Genomic DNA, 19,764 nt, shown 5'->3' with positions numbered 1-19,764 from the left:
CCCCCCCCTCTCCCCCCCTCCCCCTCCCCCCCTCCCCCCCCCCCACCCTTCCCTCTCGGTGTCTCAGTTCCCTCCCCGTGTTTCTGAGTTACGAGTGAGTTAATGTCTTCCCTGTTGTCTACAGTGAGGACGTTGGGGCCGAGATAAGCATGGAAGGAGGCGAGAGGGGGTCTTCCCCTGGCCGAGGGGCTTCGAGGAGGCAGCAGGGAGGCAGACACACCCGGCAGGTGGGTAACATTCAGCTGTGTTGGGAAGAACAGGGAGACTCGCTCGCTGGGTAACATCCCGTTCAATGTTCACAGGATCCTGATGTCCGACTCTCCAAAAGCCTATCGTACATCCTCCGACACGGAGCGGCTGAGCTGGGATTAGCGATGGGAAAAGGTAACCAGATTGTGTTCAGTGCCGTACGAATTGATTCAAGTGGGATCGGGAATGGATAGAATCCGGATGCATTGGAATAGAGCTTTGGAAACGTTGGGCCGCAGGGTTTGGGAACACTGGGTTAGAGATTTGGGAACATTGGGATGATGGGGGGTGGTTGGAATTTTTGGATAGGTGGGATTTGGGAATGTCGGGATATGAGGAATCAGGAACATTGGGATTGAGAGTTTTGGGAACATTAGAATAATCAGAACTGGGAACATTGGCAAATGGGGATTTGGGAATATTGGGATTTGGGAACATTGGGATATAAATGTTGGGAATAGCGGGATGGGACAGTTATTGACCTGACACATTAACTCTTGTCTTTTCACAGATGGGTTCCTGAATGTGGCTGACATTCTTCACCTTCCGAGGTTTAAACATTACAGCGAGCAGAACGTTCGCCAAGTGGTTGATTTGAACAGTAAACAGCGTTTCACACTCCGTTTACACCCGGAGACCGGAATACTGCAGATCCGAGCAAACCAGGGCCACACGATTCCGGTATGTCGCATGTCTATTCCAGATGTTGGGGGGGGGGGGGGTATAATGGGGCATTCAGACCAGCAACTCGCACACAACCCCAGGTACCGCCTGGCACTGCCGCCCCTACTCTGCCCTGTGCCCGAGGAGAGAAGTCAGACCATTGGGAAAACCGTCACAAGTCCACTCGCTGAAGGTGGGTGCGACTGAAATAATAATCATAGAATCTCTGTGGGAGGCCATTCGGCCCATCGAGTCTGCACCGACCCTTGGAAACAGTATTCTACCTAAGCCCAGGCCCTGACACTATTCCCGTAACCCAATAACCCCTCCTAACCTTCTGGGCACTAAGGGGCAATTTATCACGGCCAATTTAACCCTGGCTCTGTGAGGCAGCAGTGTTAACCCGGGTCCCTGGCACTGTGAGACAGCAGTGTTAACCCGGGTCCCTGGCACAGTGAGGCAGCAGTATTAACCCGGGTCCCTGGCACTGTGAGACAGCAGTGTTAACCCGGGTCCCTGGCACTGTGAGACAGCAGTGTTAACCCGGGTCCCTGGCTCTGTGAGGCAGCAGTGATAACCCGGGTCCCTGGCTCTGTGAGACAGCAGTGTTAACCCGGGTCCCTGGCACTGTGAGACAGCAGTGTTAACCCGGGTCCCTGGCACTGTGAGACAGCAGTGTTAACCCGGGTCCCTGGCACTGTGAGGCAGAAGTGTTAACCCGGGTCCCTGGCACTGTGAGGCAGCAGTGTTAACCCAATCTGGAAAAGGCAAAAGGATTAATGTTGGCCAATAACATAATCTTCTTTAACAGCACATTGAAGGAGCTTAACTCTGCATCTAACCCCGTGCTGTACCTGTCCTGGGAGTGTTTGATGGGGACAGTGTAGAGGGAGCTTTACTCTGTATCTAACCCCGTGCTGTACCTGTCCTGGGAGTGTTTGATGGGGACAGTGTAGAGGGAGCTTTACTCTGTATCTAACCCCGTGCTGTACCTGTCCTGGGAGTGTTTGATGGGGACAGTGTAGAGGGAGCTTTATTCTGTATCTAACCCCGTGCTGTACCTGTCCTGGGAGTGTTTGATGAGGACAGTGTAGAGGGAGCTTTACTCTGTATCTAACCCCGTGCTGTACCTGTCCTGGGAGTGTTTGATGGGGACAGTGTAGAGGGAGCTTTACTCTGTATCTAACCCCGTGCTGTACCTGTCCTGGGAGTGTTTGATGGGGACAGTGTAGAGGGAGCTTTACTCTGTATCTAACCCCGTGCTGTACCTGTCCTGGGAGTGTTTGATGGGGACAGTGTAGAGGGAGCTTTACTCTGTATCTAACCCCGTGCTGTACCTGTCCTGGGAGTGTTTGATGGGGACAGTGTCGAGGGAGCTTTACTCTGTAACTAACCCCGTGCTGTACCTGTCCTGGGAGTGTTTGATGGGGACAGTGTCGAGGGAGCTTTACTCTGTATCTAACCCCGTGCTGTACCTGTCCTGGGAGTGTTTGATGGGGACAGTGTAGAGGGAGCTTTACTCTGTATCTAACCCCGTGTTGTGTTATTCTGAAAGGTCGAGGAGCTGGAGCTGATTCCAATTTCTCTGGAAGCAGGGAATGTCCCAGACGAGGCCGTGCATGGAACCTACTTAAGGCTTTGGCCCTCGATTAAGGGCGTAGGGCTGAGAAGAATGTCCCGCACCCACATCCACCTGGCAACGGGGTTGCCGCAGGATGGGCAAGTTGTGAGTGGTGAGTGACGAGCGAGCGACCAGTGATGGGAGAGGCAGGTATGGGCTGTGTGTTGGTGTAAATTTGAACTAATTTCCCTTACACACACATTGCAGGTATGCGTTGTGACTGTGACATGGCCGTCTTCATTGGCATCAGGAAGGCTCTGAATGGTAAGTCAGGCCCCTCGGCCCCAGCAGACCTGCTCTGAAAGACTTTCACAACACTGACTCTGGAACGTTTCTATTTTTCAGATGGAATTGCGTTTTATTTTTCCACCAATCGGGTGATACTAACTCCAGGGAATCATGAGGGGCTATTACCCCCAAAATACTTTGAGAAAGTTCTGCAGTTAAAACCAACCAGTGAGTTTGTGAAATAACAAAACCGTCTTAAACCTAGGGGTCCCGGTCAATGTGACAGTAACTGTTAATGCAGGGGGAGGGGTTTGAGACCGTTACAGTGAGGGGTGTGGGGTATATCAGTGTTACAGTGAGGAGTGAGGGGTGTATCAGTGTTACAGTGAGGGGTGTGGGATATATCAGTGTTACAGTGAGGGGTGTGGGATATATCAGTGTTACAGTGAGGGGTGTGGGGTATATCAGTGTTACAGTGAGGGGTGTGGGATATATCAGTGTTACAGTGAGGGGTGTGGGATATATCTGTTACAGTGAGGGGTGTGGGGTATATCAGTGTTACAGTGAGGGGTGTGGGGTATATCAGTGTTACAGTGAGGGGTATATCAGGGTTACAGTGAGGGGTGTGGGGTATATCAGTGTTACAGTGAGGGGTGTGGGGTATATCAGTGTTACAGTGAGGGGTATATCAGTGTGTTACAGTGAGGGGTATATCAGGGTTACAGTGAGGAGTGTGGGGATATATCAGTGTTACAGTGAGGGGTGTGGGGTATATCAGGGTTACAGTGAGGGGTGTGGGGTATATCAGTGTTACAGTGATGGGCATGGGGTATATCAGAGTGTTACAGTGAGGGGCGTGGGCTATATCAGTGTTACAGTGATGGGTGTGGGGTATATCAGTGTTACAGTGAGGGGTGTGGGGTATATCAGTGTGTTACAGTGAGGGGTGGGCGGTATATCAGTGTTACAGTGAGGGGTGTGGGGTATATCAGTGTGTTACAGTGAGGGGTGGGCGGTATATCAGTGTTATAGTGAGGGGTGTGGGGTATATCAGTGTTACAGTGATGGGCATGGGGTATATCAGAGTGTTACAGTGAGGGGCGTGGGCTATATCAGTGTTACAGTGATGGGTGTGGGGTATATCAGTGTTACAGTGAGGGGTGTGGGGTATATCAGTGTGTTACAGTGAGGGGTGTGGGCTATATCAGTGTTACAGTGAGGGGTGTGGGGTATATCAGTGTTACAGTGAGGGCTGTGGGGTATATCAGTGTTACAGTGAGGGGCGTGGGGTATATCAGTGTTACAGTGAGGGGTGTGGGGTATATCAGTGTTACAGTGAGGGGTGTGGGGTATATCAGTGTTACAGTGAGGGGTGTGGGGATATATCAGTGTTACAGTGAGGGGTGTGGGGTATATCAGTGTTACAGTGAGGGGTGTGGGGTATATCAGAGTGTTAGAGTGAGGGGTATATCAGTGTTACAGTGAGGGGCGTGGGCTATATCAGTGTTACAGTGAGGGGTGTGGGGTATATCAGTGTTACAGTGAGGGGTGTGGGGTATATCAGTGTTACAGTGAGGGGTGTGGGGATATATCAGTGTTACAGTGAGGGGTGTGGGGTATATCAGTGTTACAGTGAGGGGTGTGGGGTATATCAGAGTGTTAGAGTGAGGGGTATATCAGTGTTACAGTGAGGGGTGTGGGGTATATCAGTGTTACAGTGAGGGGTGTGGGGTATATCAGTGTTACAGTGAGGGGTGTAGGGTATATCAGTGTTACAGTGAGGGGTGTGGGATATATCAGTGTTACAGTGAGGGGTGTGGGGTATATCAGTGTTACAGTGAGGGGTGTGGGGTATATCAGTGTTACAGTGAGGGTTGTGGAGTATATTAGAGTGTTACAGTGAGGGGGTGTGGGGTATATCAGTGTTACAGTGAGGGGTGTGGGGTATATCAGTGTTACAGTGAGGGGTGTGGGCTATATCTGTTACAGTGAGGGGTGTGGGGTATATCAGTGTTACAGTGGGGGGTGTGGGCTATATCAGTGTTACAGTGAGGGCTGTGAGGTATATCAAAGAGTGTTACAGTGAGGCGTGTGGGGTATATCAGTGTTACAGTGAGGGGTGTGGGGTATATCAGTGTTACAGTGAGGGGTGTGGGGTATATCAGTGTTACAGTGAGGGGTGGGCGGTATATCAGAGTGTTACACTGAGGGATGTGGGGTATATCAGTGTTACAGTGAGGGGTGTGGGGTATATCAGTGTTACAGTGAGGGGTGCGGGGTATATCAGTGTTACAGTGAGGGCTGTGAGGTATATCAAAGTGTGTTACAGTGAGGCGTGTGGGGTATATCAGTGTTACAGTGAGGGGGTGGGGGTATATCAGTGTTACAGTGAGGGGTGTGGGGTATATCAGTGTTACACTGAGGGATGTGGGGTATATCAGTGTTACAGTGAGGGGTGTGGGATATATCAGAGTGTTACAGTGAGGGCTGTGGGGTATATCAGTGTTACACTGAGGGATGTGGGGTATATCAGTGTTACAGTGAGGGGTGTGGGGTATATCAGTGTTACAGTGTGGGATATATCAGAGAGTTACAGTGAGGGGTGTGGGGTATATCAGTGTTACAGTGAAGGGTGTGGGATATATCAGTGTGTTACAGTGAGGGGTATATCAGAGTGTTACAGTGAAGGGTGTGGGATATATCAGTGTGTTACAGTGAGGGGTGGGGGTATATCAGTGTTACAGTGAGGGGTGTGGTGGATATCAGTGTTACAGTGAGGGGTATATCAGTGTTACAGTGAGGGGTATATCAGTGTTACAGTGAGGGGTATATCAGTGTTACAGTGAGGGGTGTGGGGTATATCAGTGTTACAGTGAGGGGTGTGGGGTATATCAGTGTTACAGTGAGGGGTGTGGGGTATATCAGTGTTACAGTGAGGGGTGTGGGGTATATCAGAGTGTTACAGTGTGGGGTATATCAGTGTTACAGTGAGGCGTGTGGGGTATATCAGAGTGTTACACTGAGGGATGTGGGGTATATCAGTGTTACAGTGAGGGGTGTGGGGTATATCAGTGTTACAGTGAGGGGTGCGGGGTATATCAGTGTTACAGTGAGGCGTGTGGGATATATCAGTGTTACAGTGAGGGCTGTGGGGTATATCAGTGTTACAGTGTGGGATATATCAGAGAGTTACAGTGAAGGGTGTGGGATATATCAGTGTGTTACAGTGAGGGGTGGGGGTATATCAGTGTTACAGTGAGGGGTGTGGTGGATATCAGTGTTACAGTGAGGGGTGTGGGATATCAGTGTGTTACAGTGAGGGGTGTGGGGTATATCAGTGTTACAGTGAGGGGTATATCAGTGTTACAGTGAGGGGGTGTGGGGTATATCAGTGTTACAGTGAGGGGGTGTGGGGTATATCAGTGTTACAGTGGGGGGTGTGGGGTATATCAGTGTTACAGTGAGGGGTATATCAGTGAGGCCTGTGGGGTATATCAGTATGTTACAGTGAGGGGTGTGGTGTATATCAGGGTTACAGTGAGGGGTGTGGGATATATCAGTATTACAGTGAGGGGTGTGGGGTATATTAGTGTTACAGTGAGGGGTGTGGGGTATATCAGTGTTACAGTGATGGGTGTGGGGTATATCAGAATGTTACAGTGAGGGGTGTGGCGTATATCAGTGTTACAGTGAGGGGTGTGGGGTATATCAGTGTTACAGTGAGGGGTGGGGGTATATCAGTGTTACAGTGAGGGGTGTGGGGTATATCAGTGTTACAGTGAGGGGTGTGGGGTATATCAGTGTGTTACAGTGAGGGGTGTGGGGTATATCAGTGTTACAGTGAGGGGTGTGGGGTATATCAGTGTTACACTGAGGGGTGTGGGGTATATCAGTGTTACAGTGAGGGGTGTGGGGTATATCAGTGTCACAGTGAGGGGTGTGGGGTATATCAGTGTTACAGTGAGGGGTGTGGGGTATATCAGTGTTACAGTGAGGGGTGTGGGTATATCAGTGTTACAGTGAGGGGTGTGGGGTATATCAGTGTTACAGTGAGGGGTGTGGGGTATATCAGTGTTACAGTGAGGGGTGTGGGGTATATCAGTGTTACAGTGAGGGGTGTGGGGTATATCAGTGTGTTACAGTGAGGGGTATGTTACAGTGAGGGCTGTGGGGTATATCAGAGTGTTCCAGTGAGGTGTGTGGGGTATATCAGTGTCACAGTGAGGGGTGTGGGGTATATCAGTGTTACAGTGAGGGGTGGGGGGTATATCAGTGTTACAGTGAGGGGTGTGGGATATATCAGTGTTACAGTGGGGGGGGGGGGGGGTGTGGGGTATATCAGAGTGTTACAGTGAGGGGTGTGGGGTATATCAGTGTTACAGTGAGGGGTGTGGGGTATATCAGAGTGTTACAGTGAGGGGTGTGGGGTATATCAGAGTGTTACAGTGAGGGGTGTGGGGTATATCAGAGTGTTACAGTGGGGGGTGTGGGGTATATCAGTGTTACAGTGAGGGGTGTGGGGTATATCAGTGTTACAGTGAGGGGTGTGGGGTATATCAGTGTTACAGTGAGGGGTGTGGGGGATATCAGAGTGTTACAGTGAGGGGTGTGGGGTATATCAGTGTTACAGTGAGGGGTGTGGGGTATATCAGTGTTACAGTGAGGGGTGTGGGGTATATCAGTGTTACAGTGAGGGGTGTGGGGTATATCAGTGTTACAGTGAGGGGTGTGGGGTATATCAGTGTTACAGTGAGGGGTGTGGGGTATATCAGAGTGTTACAGTGGGGGGGTGTGGGGTATATCAGTGTTACAGTGAGGGGTGTGGGGTATATCAGTGTTACAGTGAGGGGTATGGGGTATATCAGAGTGTTACAGTGAGGGGTGTAGGGTATATCAGTGTTAGGGTATGGGGTATATCAGTGTTACAGTGAGGGGTATGGGGTATATCAGAGTGTTACAGTGAGGGGTGTGGGGTATATCAGTGTTACAGTGAGGGGTGTGGGGTATATCAGTGTTACAGTGAGGGGTGTGGGGTATATCAGTGTTACAGTGAGGGGTGTGGGGTATATCAGAGTGTTACAGTGAGGGGTGTGGGGTATATCAGAGTGTTACAGTGAGGGGTGTGGGGTATATCAGAGTGTTACAGTGGGGGGTGTGGGGTATATCAGTGTTACAGTGAGGGGTGTGGGGTATATCAGTGTTACAGTGAGGGGTGTGGGGTATATCAGTGTTACAGTGAGGGGTGTGGGGGATATCAGAGTGTTACAGTGAGGGGTGTGGGGTATATCAGTGTTACAGTGAGGGGTGTGGGGTATATCAGTGTTACAGTGAGGGGTGTGGGGTATATCAGTGTTACAGTGAGGGGTGTGGGGTATATCAGTGTTACAGTGAGGGGTGTGGGGTATATCAGTGTTACAGTGAGGGGTGTGGGGTATATCAGAGTGTTACAGTGGGGGGGTGTGGGGTATATCAGTGTTACAGTGAGGGGTGTGGGGTATATCAGTGTTACAGTGAGGGGTATGGGGTATATCAGAGTGTTACAGTGAGGGGTGTAGGGTATATCAGTGTTAGGGTATGGGGTATATCAGTGTTACAGTGAGGGGTATGGGGTATATCAGAGTGTTACAGTGAGGGGTGTGGGGTATATCAGTGTTACAGTGAGGGGTGTGGGGTATATCAGTGTTACAGTGAGGGGTGTGGGGTATATCAGTGTTACAGTGAGGGGTGTGGGGTATATCAGTGTTACAGTGAGGGGTGTGGGGTATATCAGAGTGTTACAGTGGGGGGGTGTGGGGTATATCAGTGTTACAGTGAGGGGTGTGGGGGTATATCAGTGTTACAGTGAGGGGTGTGGGATATATCAGAGTGTTACAGTGAGGGGTGTGGGATATATCAGTGTTACAGTGAGGGGTGTGGGATATATCAGTGTTACAGTGAGGGGTGTGGGATATATCAGTGTTACAGTGAGGGGTGTGGGATATATCAGAGTGTTACAGTGAGGGGTGTGGGATATATCAGTGTTACAGTGGGGGGTGTGGGGTATATCAGTGTTACAGTGAGGGGTGTGGGGTATATCAGTGTTACAGTGAGGGGTGTGGGGTATATCAGTGTTACAGTGAGGGGTGTGGGGGATATCAGAGTGTTACAGTGAGGGGTGTGGGGTATATCAGTGTTACAGTGAGGGGTGTGGGGTATATCAGTGTTACAGTGAGGGGTGTGGGGTATATCAGTGTTACAGTGAGGGGTGTGGGGTATATCAGTGTTACAGTGAGGGGTGTGGGGTATATCAGTGTTACAGTGAGGGGTGTGGGGTATATCAGTGTTACAGTGAGGGGTGTGGGGTATATCAGTGTTACAGTGAGGGGTGTGGGGTATATCAGTGTTACAGTGAGGGGTGTGGGGTATATCAGTGTTACAGTGAGGGGTGTGGGATATATCAGTGTTACAGTGGGGGGTGTGGGGTATATCAGTGTTACAGTGAGGGGTGTGGGGTATATCAGTGTTACAGTGAGGGGTGTGGGGTATATCAGTGTTACAGTGAGGGGTGTGGGGGATATCAGAGTGTTACAGTGAGGGGTGTGGGGTATATCAGTGTTACAGTGAGGGGTGTGGGGTATATCAGTGTTACAGTGAGGGGTGTGGGGTATATCAGTGTTACAGTGAGGGGTGTGGGGTATATCAGTGTTACAGTGAGGGGTGTGGGGTATATCAGTGTTACAGTGAGGGGTGTGGGGTATATCAGTGTTACAGTGAGGGGTGTGGGGTATATCAGTGTTACAGTGAGGGGTGTGGGGTATATCAGTGTTACAGTGAGGGGTGTGGGGTATATCAGTGTTACAGTGAGGGGTGTGGGGTATATCAGTGTTACAGTGAGGGGTGTGGGGTATATCAGTGTTACAGTGAGGGGTGTGGGGTATATCAGTGTTACAGTGAGGGGTATGGGGTATATCAGAGTGTTACAGTGAGGGGTGTAGGGTATATCAGTGTTAGGGTATGGGGTATATCAGTGTTACAGTGAGGGGTATGGGTATATCAGAGTGTTACAGTGAGGGGTGTGGGGTATATCAGTGTTACAGTGAGGGGTGTGGGGTATATCAGTGTTACAGTGAGGGGTGTGGGGTATATCAGTGTTACAGTGAGGGGTGTGGGGTATATCAGTGTTACAGTGAGGGGTGGGGGGTATATCACTGTTACAGTGAGGGGTGTGGGGTATATCAGTGTTACAGTGGGGGGGTGTGGGGTATATCAGTGTTACAGTGAGGGGGTGTGGGGTATATCAGTGTGTTTCAGTGAGGGGTGTGGGGTATATCAGAGTGTTATAGTGAGGGCTGTGGGGTATATGGGCTGCTACACGCTGTGTTGTGAAGCTGATGTTTTGTCTTTGATCTGTCAGGGTGCTGTCTTCCCCTTGACTGATGAAGGCTGTGCTGGAGGTTCCCCGGTGAAGCCGGCCAGTTACCGGTCCAGCTCCGTCCCCACACCGGCATTGCTCAGAATAAAGTAACTCAACAACACCTCAGACACAGTTTTAAGTTTTTATTTGTATATCATTTATCAAAAACAGCAGAGATCGATCGTGGCAACTCCTGACATTTTGGTGTTTTTTTTTTAATAAACCTTTCCTTCAGCTGCACATTTCCTCTCACTGAGGGAGTAACAGACAGCACCGGAACAGGGGGGGGGGGGGGGGGGGGGAAGTGAGCCAGACGCCCTCTCAAACCGGCACTAGAGGGTCCATTAAGCTGTGCACCCGCAGACCAGTTCCTGGCGGGTGCTGAGTGAGAGGTAATGGGGTTAGAAGGACAGACACAAGACTCGGAACCGGAGAACGCAACTCAAAATCAAGAAACAAATGATTTTACAATTTCACCTCTAAACCGGATACATTTGAACCGACACCGTTACACACACACACACACAGACTCACCGTGTGCTGTTGGTATTCCTGACTGCACAGTCTCACCAACAAATTACACCATGATCATCAGTTTTAAAGTTACTGGAGCAAATGTTGCTAAATTTCCAGAACCGCCCCTGGGAGGGAGATGGTCACACCTCAGACCCACCAGGAGGAACCGGTTCATCATTCTGGGGCTGCCTGGGCTTTCCCTTAAAACTCCGCTCTCTCTCATCGTAGCAGCTCAAGGGTGGGGGAATACTCGCAAGAGAGTGCAAGGGCTGCTCACAAAGGGGTGCTGAGTATCGTCAGGGTGAAGAGGGGGGGGGGGAGGGGGGGGGGGGGGGGGAGGAGGAACTGAAGCTCCCGCCCAGTTCCCACGTGTCTGCCGTGCTAAATCCAGGCCCCCCTGACATTATTAAATCTTGCTGCAATCAATTCCCTAGGCCGCCTGGCTGGAATCAGTGCCAAATTCAGACTCATTACGGAATTAAAAACGGCAGTTAGAGGAAAATACAGAGTGGGGAGGGGGGAGGTAGGCATGGCGGACAATGCACAGAGAGAGAGAGAGAGAGAGAGAGACAGCAAGTGCATCGAGAGGAATGAATGCAGGACATCACAGTCCCTGGTGAAAGAGAGCACAAGTGTGCAAGGCATGTGAACTGGGCCTGCAGATGGTACCAGCGATGGAGGGGGATTCACAAAGCACGGTGCCTGGGAAAAGGAGTTCACGGCCACTCCAAGGCAGCTTTCTGGTCCCTTCTCGTTGCAATTCATAGAATTTAGTGCAGAAGGAGGCCACTCGGCCCATCGAGTCTGCACCGGCTCCTGGAAAGAGCATCCTACCCAAGGTTAACACCTCCACCGTAACCCCACCCAACACTAAGGGCAATTTAGCATGGCCAATCCACCTAACCTGCACGTCTTTGGACTGTGGGAGGAAACCGGAGCACCCGGAGGAAACCCACGCAGACACGGGGGAGGATGTGCAGACTCCGCACAGACAGTGACCCAAGCCGGAATCGAACCTGGGACCCTGAAGCTGTGAAGCGATTGTGCTAACCACTATGCTACCGTGCATTCAAGGAGGGGGGGGGGAGAGAATAAAAACAATGGAGGATGAATTGGAAGGGAACTTGGCAGCAATCCTGAGTCAGTTCCTAAACACTTCATTAAAAGCTTCAGCAGAGAAACCCAGCTATGGGGAAAGCAGCTGTGCGGGCCAGAGCTCGCCAGGTCGAGGGGACTCGTGCGTGAATTAAGGGGGCTTGCGCAGCAACGAGAACACGCACGGGGGAGCGAGAGCGTGCACGGGAGATAGAGAACAAGTGAGAGAACGAGAAAGAACTAAAAGGGATTGCGAGAGATTCCGAGAGAGAACAAGAGATGATGAGAGAGGACTAAAGGTGTCCCGTGTATTATCGGATAAAGAGGCTCCAGTCAGCAGCTATATTCACAGCCGGTTTCCGGATGGTCAGCACTGAGGTCTCGGTGTTGTGTTCAAAGTCCAAGTTTGATTCAGTTCCGTCTGCACACAAGAGCATCATAAATATCACATTTAAAACATGTTCAAAACTAAATTCAAACTGAAGCTGAAACGGGAGTGAATTGCTTTCCTTACCAGAGAGTTTGACCGTCACAGACTGCGGTCTCCTCACTCCCAGAACCAGCACTCTCTCTATCCACTCCACAGTACTGTAGTGGCCACTCACATCAGCACTTCTGGAATCAGTTCAAACACAGGATTTTGTACATTAACCGATGCAGTCTGTGCTGCCGCACTAACAGTTCAGCTGCCCACTCAGTCCACCCCTAACCCCAGCCGGTAGCTATGATGGGAGGCCGAGACGGTATAACTGGCGACAGCCAACAGGGTGAAGGAGGGAAGATCCGAGGGTGCCCCCACCCCCACCGTACACCGGCCTCCATCTCTCTTCTGCCACTCGCCCTCCTTCGCTCTCTCGCCCTCCGGTTGTATGCGCGCACACTCTCTCCCTCCCACCGTTCCTGCAAGCGGGCTATCTCCCCCTCCCCATGTCTCTGTCTCTTGTGTTCTGACTCGCGTGCGTTCTCTCTGATTTGCATGCTCGCTCTCTCCAGCCTGTGCTCCCCGTCTCCTTCTGACTTGCGTGCTCTCTCTCCGCGCCCCCCCCCCCCGAGCCGCGCGCTCTCTTTCCAGCCTGCCCTCCCTCTCCCTTTCTGACTCACATGCTTTCTCCCTGTCATGCCTCTGCTCCCTCTGACTCCCGTGCTCTCTTCCCCCCCCCTCAGCCCCCTGCTCTCTCCCCTCCCCCAGCTCTCTTCTCCCCCCCCAGCCCCCTGCTCTCTCCCCTCCCCCAGCTCTCTTCTCCCCCCCCAGCCCCCTGCTCTCTCCCCTCCCCCAGCTCTCTTCTCCCCCCACAGCCCCCTGCTCTCTCCCCTCCCCCAGCTCTCTTCTCCCCCTCTCAGCCACCTGCTCTCCCCCTCCCCCAGCTCTCTTCCCCCCCCCCTCAGCCCCCTGCTCTCTCCCCTCCCCCAGCTCTGTTCCCCCGCCCCGCTCTCCCCTCCCCCAGCTCTCTTTCCCCCCCTGCCCCCCCCCCACTCTCTCCCCTCCCCCAGCTCTCTCGCCCCCGCCCCCCAGCCCCGCTCTCTCCGAGTGGTGGGTGACACCGAGTGGCCATCATCACTGCTCACCTCCCCCACAGTCACCCTGACCCAGCTCAAATAACCACTTGAAGTCGGAGCAGTTTCACTACCTGGAAGTTAGGGAATTATTCGCGAATGTAAATTTCCGGTGAATATATTCTTTTTTCTCCTCGAAGTTGAAAGTGTGGCCGTCATCAACAAACAAATCGCCTTCCGCAGCATTCTGGAATGAAAGATCGCAATTCAGTGCCAGGGGCCGGGGAGCCTGGGAAGTGACACCGTGGACAGAGTCTCCCCTCCCGATGCAGCACCTTCTACCTCAGAGACCCCCCCCCCCCCACCATAAACCGGGACCACCCACCCATCCATCACACACCCAGACACATTCTCACCCATCACTAGCCCTGGCAGAGGGCCAGCCCGGAGGGGGCACTGCCCATCACAGTTTTTAGAGAAATACAGCACAGAACAGGCCATTCGGCCCACGATGTTGCGCCGAACTTTTGTCCTAGGTTAATCATAGAATTTTGGACAATTTATCATGGCCAATCCACCCAACCTGCACATCTTTGGACTGTGGGAGGAAACCGGAGCACCCGGAGGAAACCCACGCAGACACGGGGAGAACGCGCAGACTCCACACAGCCAGTGACCCAAGTCGAAATCGAACTTGGGACCCCGGAGCTGTGAAGCAGTTGTGCTATCCACAATCCACCGTGCTGCCCTTAAGAAGTTAACCTACACTCCATTATTCTACCCTCCATTATTCTACCCTAAGTTAGGAGGTACTGCCTTGGGATGAGAATTCCCTGCCCGCTCTCGGAGGGGGGTTTACAGGATCCCTGAGCCACTGGGACAGAGCAGGGTGCTTGGCCGTGTCTTTGTGCCAATATCTATACTTCGCCCAGCCAGAGAGCCACTGCAGATTTGGAAATGAAGACGGGAAGGATGTGACTTTCAGCAGAGTGACCTCCACTCCCAGGAATCTGTGTCCAATGTACCTGGGTATTCAGAGCCACGTAGAGGGTGAAAGGATCACTCAGCATACAGGACGAAGATCTCCGAACACGGTCTTTACGAGCAATGATGGTTCCTCCACGTTGATAAACAGGAATCTGGACAAGAGGCGAGGAGGGTGAGAGATTATTTCAATAGAGGGGCATGAATACATCCAGTTACAATTTGTTACAGTTCATTTCAGGCTCAAGAAGAGAAATGTTGCAAAGTTTTGGATTCCCATCCGAGGGATCGCCCCGCACTGGATCCAGCGATCGCCCCGCGCTGGATCCAGCGATCGCCCCGCGCTGGATCCAGCGATCGCCCCGCGCTGGATCCAGCGATCGCCCCGCGCTGGATCCAGCGATCGCCCCGCGCTGATCCAGCGATCGCCCCGCGCTGGATCCAGCGATCGCCCCGCGCTGGATCCAGCGATCGCCCCGCGCTGGATCCAGCGATCGCCCCGCGCTGGATCCAGCGATCGCCCCGCGCTGGATCCAGCGATCGCCCCGCGCTGGATCCAGCGATCGCCCCGCGCTGGATCCAGCGATCGCCCCGCGCTGGATCCAGCGATCGCCCCGCGCTGGATCCAGCGATCGCCCCGCGCTGGATCCAGCGATCGCCCCGCGCTGGATCAGCGATCGCCCCGCGCTGGATCCAGCGATCGCCCCGCGCTGGATCCAGCGATCGCCCCGCGCTGGATCCAGCGATCGCCCCGCGCTGGATCCAGCGATCGCCCCGCGCTGGATCCAGCGATCGCCCCGCGCTGGATCCAGCGATCGCCCCGCGCTGGATCCAGCGATCGCCCCGCACTGGATCCAGAGATCGCCCCGCACTGGATCCAGCGATCGCCCCGCACTGGATCCAGCGATCGCCCCGCACTGGGTCCAGCGATCGCCCCGCACTGGGTCCAGCGATCGCCCCGCACTGGATCCAGCGATCGCCCCGCACTGGATCCAGCGATCGCCCCGCACTGGATCCAGGGATCGCACCGCACTGGATCCAGGGATCGCACCGCACTGGATCCAGCGATCGCCCCGCACTGGATCCAGGGATCGCACCGCACTGGATCTAGGGGTCGCCAGTGACTGGATCCAGGGATCGCCAGTGACTGGATCCAGGGATCGCCATTAACTTGATCCCCGGTGACTGGATCCCCAGTGACTGGGTCCCAGGGATCGCCCCGCACTGGATCCAGGGATCGCCCCGCACTGGATCCAGGGGTCGCCCCGCACTGGATCCCTGGTGACTGGATCCCCAGTGACTGGATCCCCAGTGACTGGATCCCCAGTGACTGGATCCCCAGTGACTGGATCCAAGGATCACCCCGCACTGGATCTCCAGTGACTAGGTCCCAGGGATCGCCCCACACTGGATCTCCAGTGACTGGGTCCCAGGGATCGCCCCGCACTGGATCCAGGGGTCGCCCCGCACTGGATCCAGGGATTGCCAGTGACTGGATCCCTGGTGACTGGATCCCCAGTGACTGGATCCAAGGATCACCCCGCACTGGATCTCCAGTGACTAGGTCCCAGGGATCGCCCCACACTGGATCTCCAGTGACTGGGTCCCAGGGATCGCCCCACACTGGATCCAGGGATCGCCCCGCACTGGATCCAGGGATCACCAGTGACTGGATCCAGGGATCACCAGTGACTGGATCCAGGGATCGCCAGTGACTGGATCCAGGGATCGCCAGTGACTGGATCCAGGGATCGCCATTAACTGGATCCCCGGCGACTGGATCCAGGGATCACCCCGCACTGGCTCTCCAGTGACTAGGTCCCAGGGATCACCCCGCACTGGATCCAGGGATTGCCAGTAACTGGATCCAGGGATCGCCATTAACTGGATCCCCGGCGACTGGATCCCCAGTGACTAGGTCTCAGGGATTGCCCCACACTGGATCTCCAGTGACTAGGTCCCAGTGATCGCCCCGCACCGGACCTCCAGTGACTAGGTCCCAGGGATCGGCCCCGCACTGGATCTCCAGTGACTAGGTCCCAGAGATCGCCCCACACTGGATCTCCAGTGACTAGGTCCCAGGGATCGCCCCACACTGGATCCCCAGTGACTGGATCCATGGATCATCCCACACTGGATACCCGGTGAAATTATCCAGGCATCGGCCCACACTGGATCCCCGGTGACTGGATCCAGGGATCACCCCGCACTGGATCTCCAGTGACTAGGTCCCAGGGATCGCCCCGCACTGGATCCAGGGATTGCCAGTAACTGGATCCAGGGATCGCCATTAACTGGATCCCCGGCGACTGGATCCCCAGTGACTAGGTCCCAGGGATCGCCCCGCACTGGATCTCCAGTGACTAGGTCCCAGTGATCGCCCCGCACTGGACCTCCAGTGACTAGGTCCCAGGGATCGCCCTGCACTGGATCTCCAGTGACTAGGTCCCAGAGATCGCCCCTCACTGGATCTCCAGTGACTAGGTCCCAGGGATCGCCCCGCACTGGATCCCCAGTGACTGGATCCATGGATCATCCCACACTGGATACCCGGTGAAATTATCCAGGCATCGGCCCACACTGGATCCCCGGTGACTGGATCCAGGGATTGCCCCACATTGGATCCCCAGTGACTGGATCCAGGGATCGCCCCATATTGGATCTCCAGTGACTGGATCCAGGGATCGCCCCACATTGGATCCCCAGTGACTGGATCCAGGGATCACCCCACACTGGATCCCTGTGACTAGATCCAGGGTTCACCCCACACTGGATCCCTGTGACTAGATCCAGGGACCGGCCCACACTGGATCCCCGGTGACTGGGTCCCAGGGATCGTCCCACACTGGATCCCCGGTGACTGGGTCCCAGGGATCGCCCCACACTGGATCCCCAGTGTCTGGAACCCCAGTGACTGGGTCCCAGAGATCGGCCCACACTGGGTCCCCAGTGACTGGGTCCCAGGTATCGGCCCACACTGGATCCCCAGTGACTGGGTCCCAGGGATCGGCCCACACTGGATCCCCAGTGACTGGGTCCCAGGGATCGGCCCACACTGGATCCCCAGCGACTGGATCCAGGCATCGCCCCACACTGGGTACCCAGTGACTGGGTCCCAGGGATCGGCCCACACTGGATCCCCAGCGACTGGATCCCCAGCGACTGGATCCAGGCATCGCCCCACACTGGATCCCCAGCGACTGGATCCGCAGCGACTGGATTCCCATTGACTGGGGATGACTATTGCACACTGTATTCCCACTGACAGTGAGGGCCCAGGTGAGAATCCGCACTGGATTCTCACTGGTGGGGAGGGGTCCGGGAGATCACCCCACACTGGATTCAAACTGAGGGGAGGGGTCCCGGGGAACACCCCATTTACTTTTACCTTTAGCTGACACCAGGGAAGTGTGAGGAGAGGGTCTTTGCTGACCGTGCTGAGGGTGAGGGGGGTACGTATTGTGGGGGCACGGTAGCATTGTGGATAGCACAATCGCTTCACAGCTCCAGGGTCCCAGGTTCGATTTCGGTTTGCGTCACTGTCTGTGCGGAGTCTGCACATCCTCCCCGTGTGTGCGTGGGTTTCCTCCGGGTGCTCCGGTTTCCTCCCACAGTCCAAAGATGTGCAGGTTAGGTGGATTGGCCATGATAAATTGCCCTTAGTGTCCAAAATTGCCCTTAGTGTTGGGTGCGGTTACTGGGTTATGGGGATAGGGTGGGGGTATGTGCTTGGGTACGGTGCTCTTTCCAAGAGCCGGTGCAGGCTCGATGGGCCGAATGGCCTCCTTCTGTACTGTAAATTCTATGTAAATCTATGTACAGGGAAGTGTGAGGGGAGGGTGTTTGCTTACCGTGCTGAGGGTGAGGGGGGTACGTACAGGGAAGTGTGAGGAGAGGGTGTTGGGGTACGTACAGGGAAGTGTGAGGAGAGGGTGTTGGGGTACGTACAGGGAAGTGTGAGGAGAGGGTGTTGGGGTACGTACAGGGAAGTGTGAGGAGAGGGTGTTGGGGTACGTACAGGGAAGTGCGAGGGGAGGGTGTTTGCTTACCGTGCTGAGGGTGAGGTACGTACAGGGAAGTGTGAGGGGAGGGTGTTTGCTTACCGTGCTGAGGGTCACAGGTACGTACAGACTCTGGGGACCGATGTGCTTCTGGTGGTTATGGACATCATACCAGAACTGTGGGAGGAGGACAGGAAAGAGTTAGTGAGTCTCCACACTGTGTGGCAACAAGGGAGCGGGGGGGGGGAAACAGACAACGTTTGATTCAGAACCTCACCTGCCCTTTCCCCGGCAAATAAACCTGAACACCTCGGACATCGGGTTCTAGCACCGGGCGAACTAGCAGAGCGTCACCTGGAACAAAGACAGGGTGGCAATTAACTCAACCTGGATTTTTATCCCAAATAAACGGAGGATCAACTGGAAACATCACAACTAAGATGGGTAGGGGGGTAAGAGGGATAGTGGACAGGGTCCCTGTTGCTGGGGGCGCGCGGGCTGGACAGGGCGCGCGGGGGGGGGAAGAGAGGGGTGCACGGGTGGGTTCCTTTCACTTCCAAGGATTAAACACTTGTCCAGTTCTGTCAGAAAGCATTACACAGGGCCGCACGCTGGCGCAGTGGGTTAGCCCTGCTGCCTCACGGGGGGGGGGGGGGGGGGGGGGCACGGTGGGGCAGTGGGTTAACACTGCTGCCTCACGGCACCGAGGTCCCAGGTTCAATCCCGGCCCTGGGTCACTGTCCGTGTGGAGTTTGCACATTCTCCCCGTGTCTGCGTGGGTCTCACCCCCACAACCCAAAGATGTGCAGGGTAGGTGAGAGTCTGGCTTCGCCTCTCTAAGATACAACACTGGGAACACACTGTCCTGACAAGCAGAATGTTTCAACTGAGTCTTCAGCTTGAAGGTACATCCCGATTATGGGTCCACGAGCCAAAATAATAAATAATAAAAGTAGTGGGAAGAAAGGAAATAAAGAGGAAGAATTCTTACGACGGGGTTAAGATACAGAGCAGTCCGGATGTAACTGCGTGAAGGAACAGGCTTCGGGGCTGATGGTCTTGTCCTGTCCCCGAGGTTAAATGACCTCCTCCCGTTACTAATGCAGGAAGCCGTGTGGAGAAGGTGAAAGGGAGTTTGAGGAGGTCAAGGTGCCACTTACCGAGCATGTACTGGTCATCCAGGCTGTACGTATTCACATCGTCGGGGAACTGCACCCACATGGCTCTGCGGTGAGACAGAAACAACTCAGTATCACATTCACCTCCCAGACTGACTGCTCTGACCGAGGATACCCCCCCCCCTCCTCACCAAGGACACCCCCCTCTCCCAGACTGACTGCTCTGACCGAGCAAACCCCCCCCCCCCTCCTCACCAAGGGCACCCCCCTCTCCCAGACTGACTGCTCTGACTGAGCAACCCCCCCCCTCTTCTACACCAAGGACCCCCCCCCCCCAGACTGACTGCTCTGACCGAGCAAACCCCCACCCCTTCTACACCAAGGACCCCCCCCCCAGACTGA

General features: G+C 54.2%; 2 protein-coding genes across 4 annotated transcripts in view; one reads left to right on the top strand and one right to left on the bottom strand.

The window, feature by feature from the left end:
- Nucleotides 1-45: 45 nt before the first annotated feature.
- Nucleotides 46-10,280, top strand: trpt1 (tRNA phosphotransferase 1). 2 transcript variants are annotated; one of them, XM_038787488.1, is made up of 7 exons: nucleotides 51-227; nucleotides 303-384; nucleotides 761-930; nucleotides 2,468-2,645; nucleotides 2,741-2,797; nucleotides 2,879-2,989; nucleotides 10,155-10,280. In XM_038787488.1, exons 1-7 carry the CDS (start codon nucleotides 150-152, stop codon nucleotides 10,175-10,177), a joined length of 699 nt encoding a protein of 232 aa, XP_038643416.1. In that variant the 5' UTR covers nucleotides 51-149; the 3' UTR covers nucleotides 10,178-10,280. The 2 variants fall into 2 exon arrangements, with proteins under 2 accessions (XP_038643417.1, XP_038643416.1); XM_038787489.1 differs by lacking the exon at nucleotides 2,741-2,797 and having other exon boundaries at nucleotides 46-227.
- A 1,765-nt stretch (nucleotides 10,281-12,045) lies between these two features.
- LOC119958935 (neutral alpha-glucosidase AB-like) overlaps nucleotides 12,046-19,764 on the bottom strand; it is a 47,964-nt gene continuing 40,245 nt past the window's right edge. For both annotated transcript variants that reach the window (XM_038787458.1, XM_038787459.1), the window contains 7 exons: nucleotides 19,405-19,469; nucleotides 18,522-18,598; nucleotides 18,347-18,421; nucleotides 14,285-14,398; nucleotides 13,394-13,506; nucleotides 12,280-12,380; nucleotides 12,046-12,186 (listed from right to left, as the gene is read on the bottom strand). In XM_038787458.1, coding sequence (XP_038643386.1) covers nucleotides 12,077-12,186; nucleotides 12,280-12,380; nucleotides 13,394-13,506; nucleotides 14,285-14,398; nucleotides 18,347-18,421; nucleotides 18,522-18,598; nucleotides 19,405-19,469 — 655 coding nt within the window. In that variant the 3' untranslated portion in view covers nucleotides 12,046-12,076. The remainder of the gene's footprint in view (nucleotides 12,187-12,279; nucleotides 12,381-13,393; nucleotides 13,507-14,284; nucleotides 14,399-18,346; nucleotides 18,422-18,521; nucleotides 18,599-19,404; nucleotides 19,470-19,764) is intronic.

The sequence above is a fragment of the Scyliorhinus canicula genome, chromosome 31 (assembly GCF_902713615.1).
Source record: "Scyliorhinus canicula chromosome 31, sScyCan1.1, whole genome shotgun sequence".
Taxonomy (NCBI): domain Eukaryota; kingdom Metazoa; phylum Chordata; class Chondrichthyes; order Carcharhiniformes; family Scyliorhinidae; genus Scyliorhinus; species Scyliorhinus canicula.
This window is presented reverse-complemented; position numbering and strand designations above follow the sequence as displayed.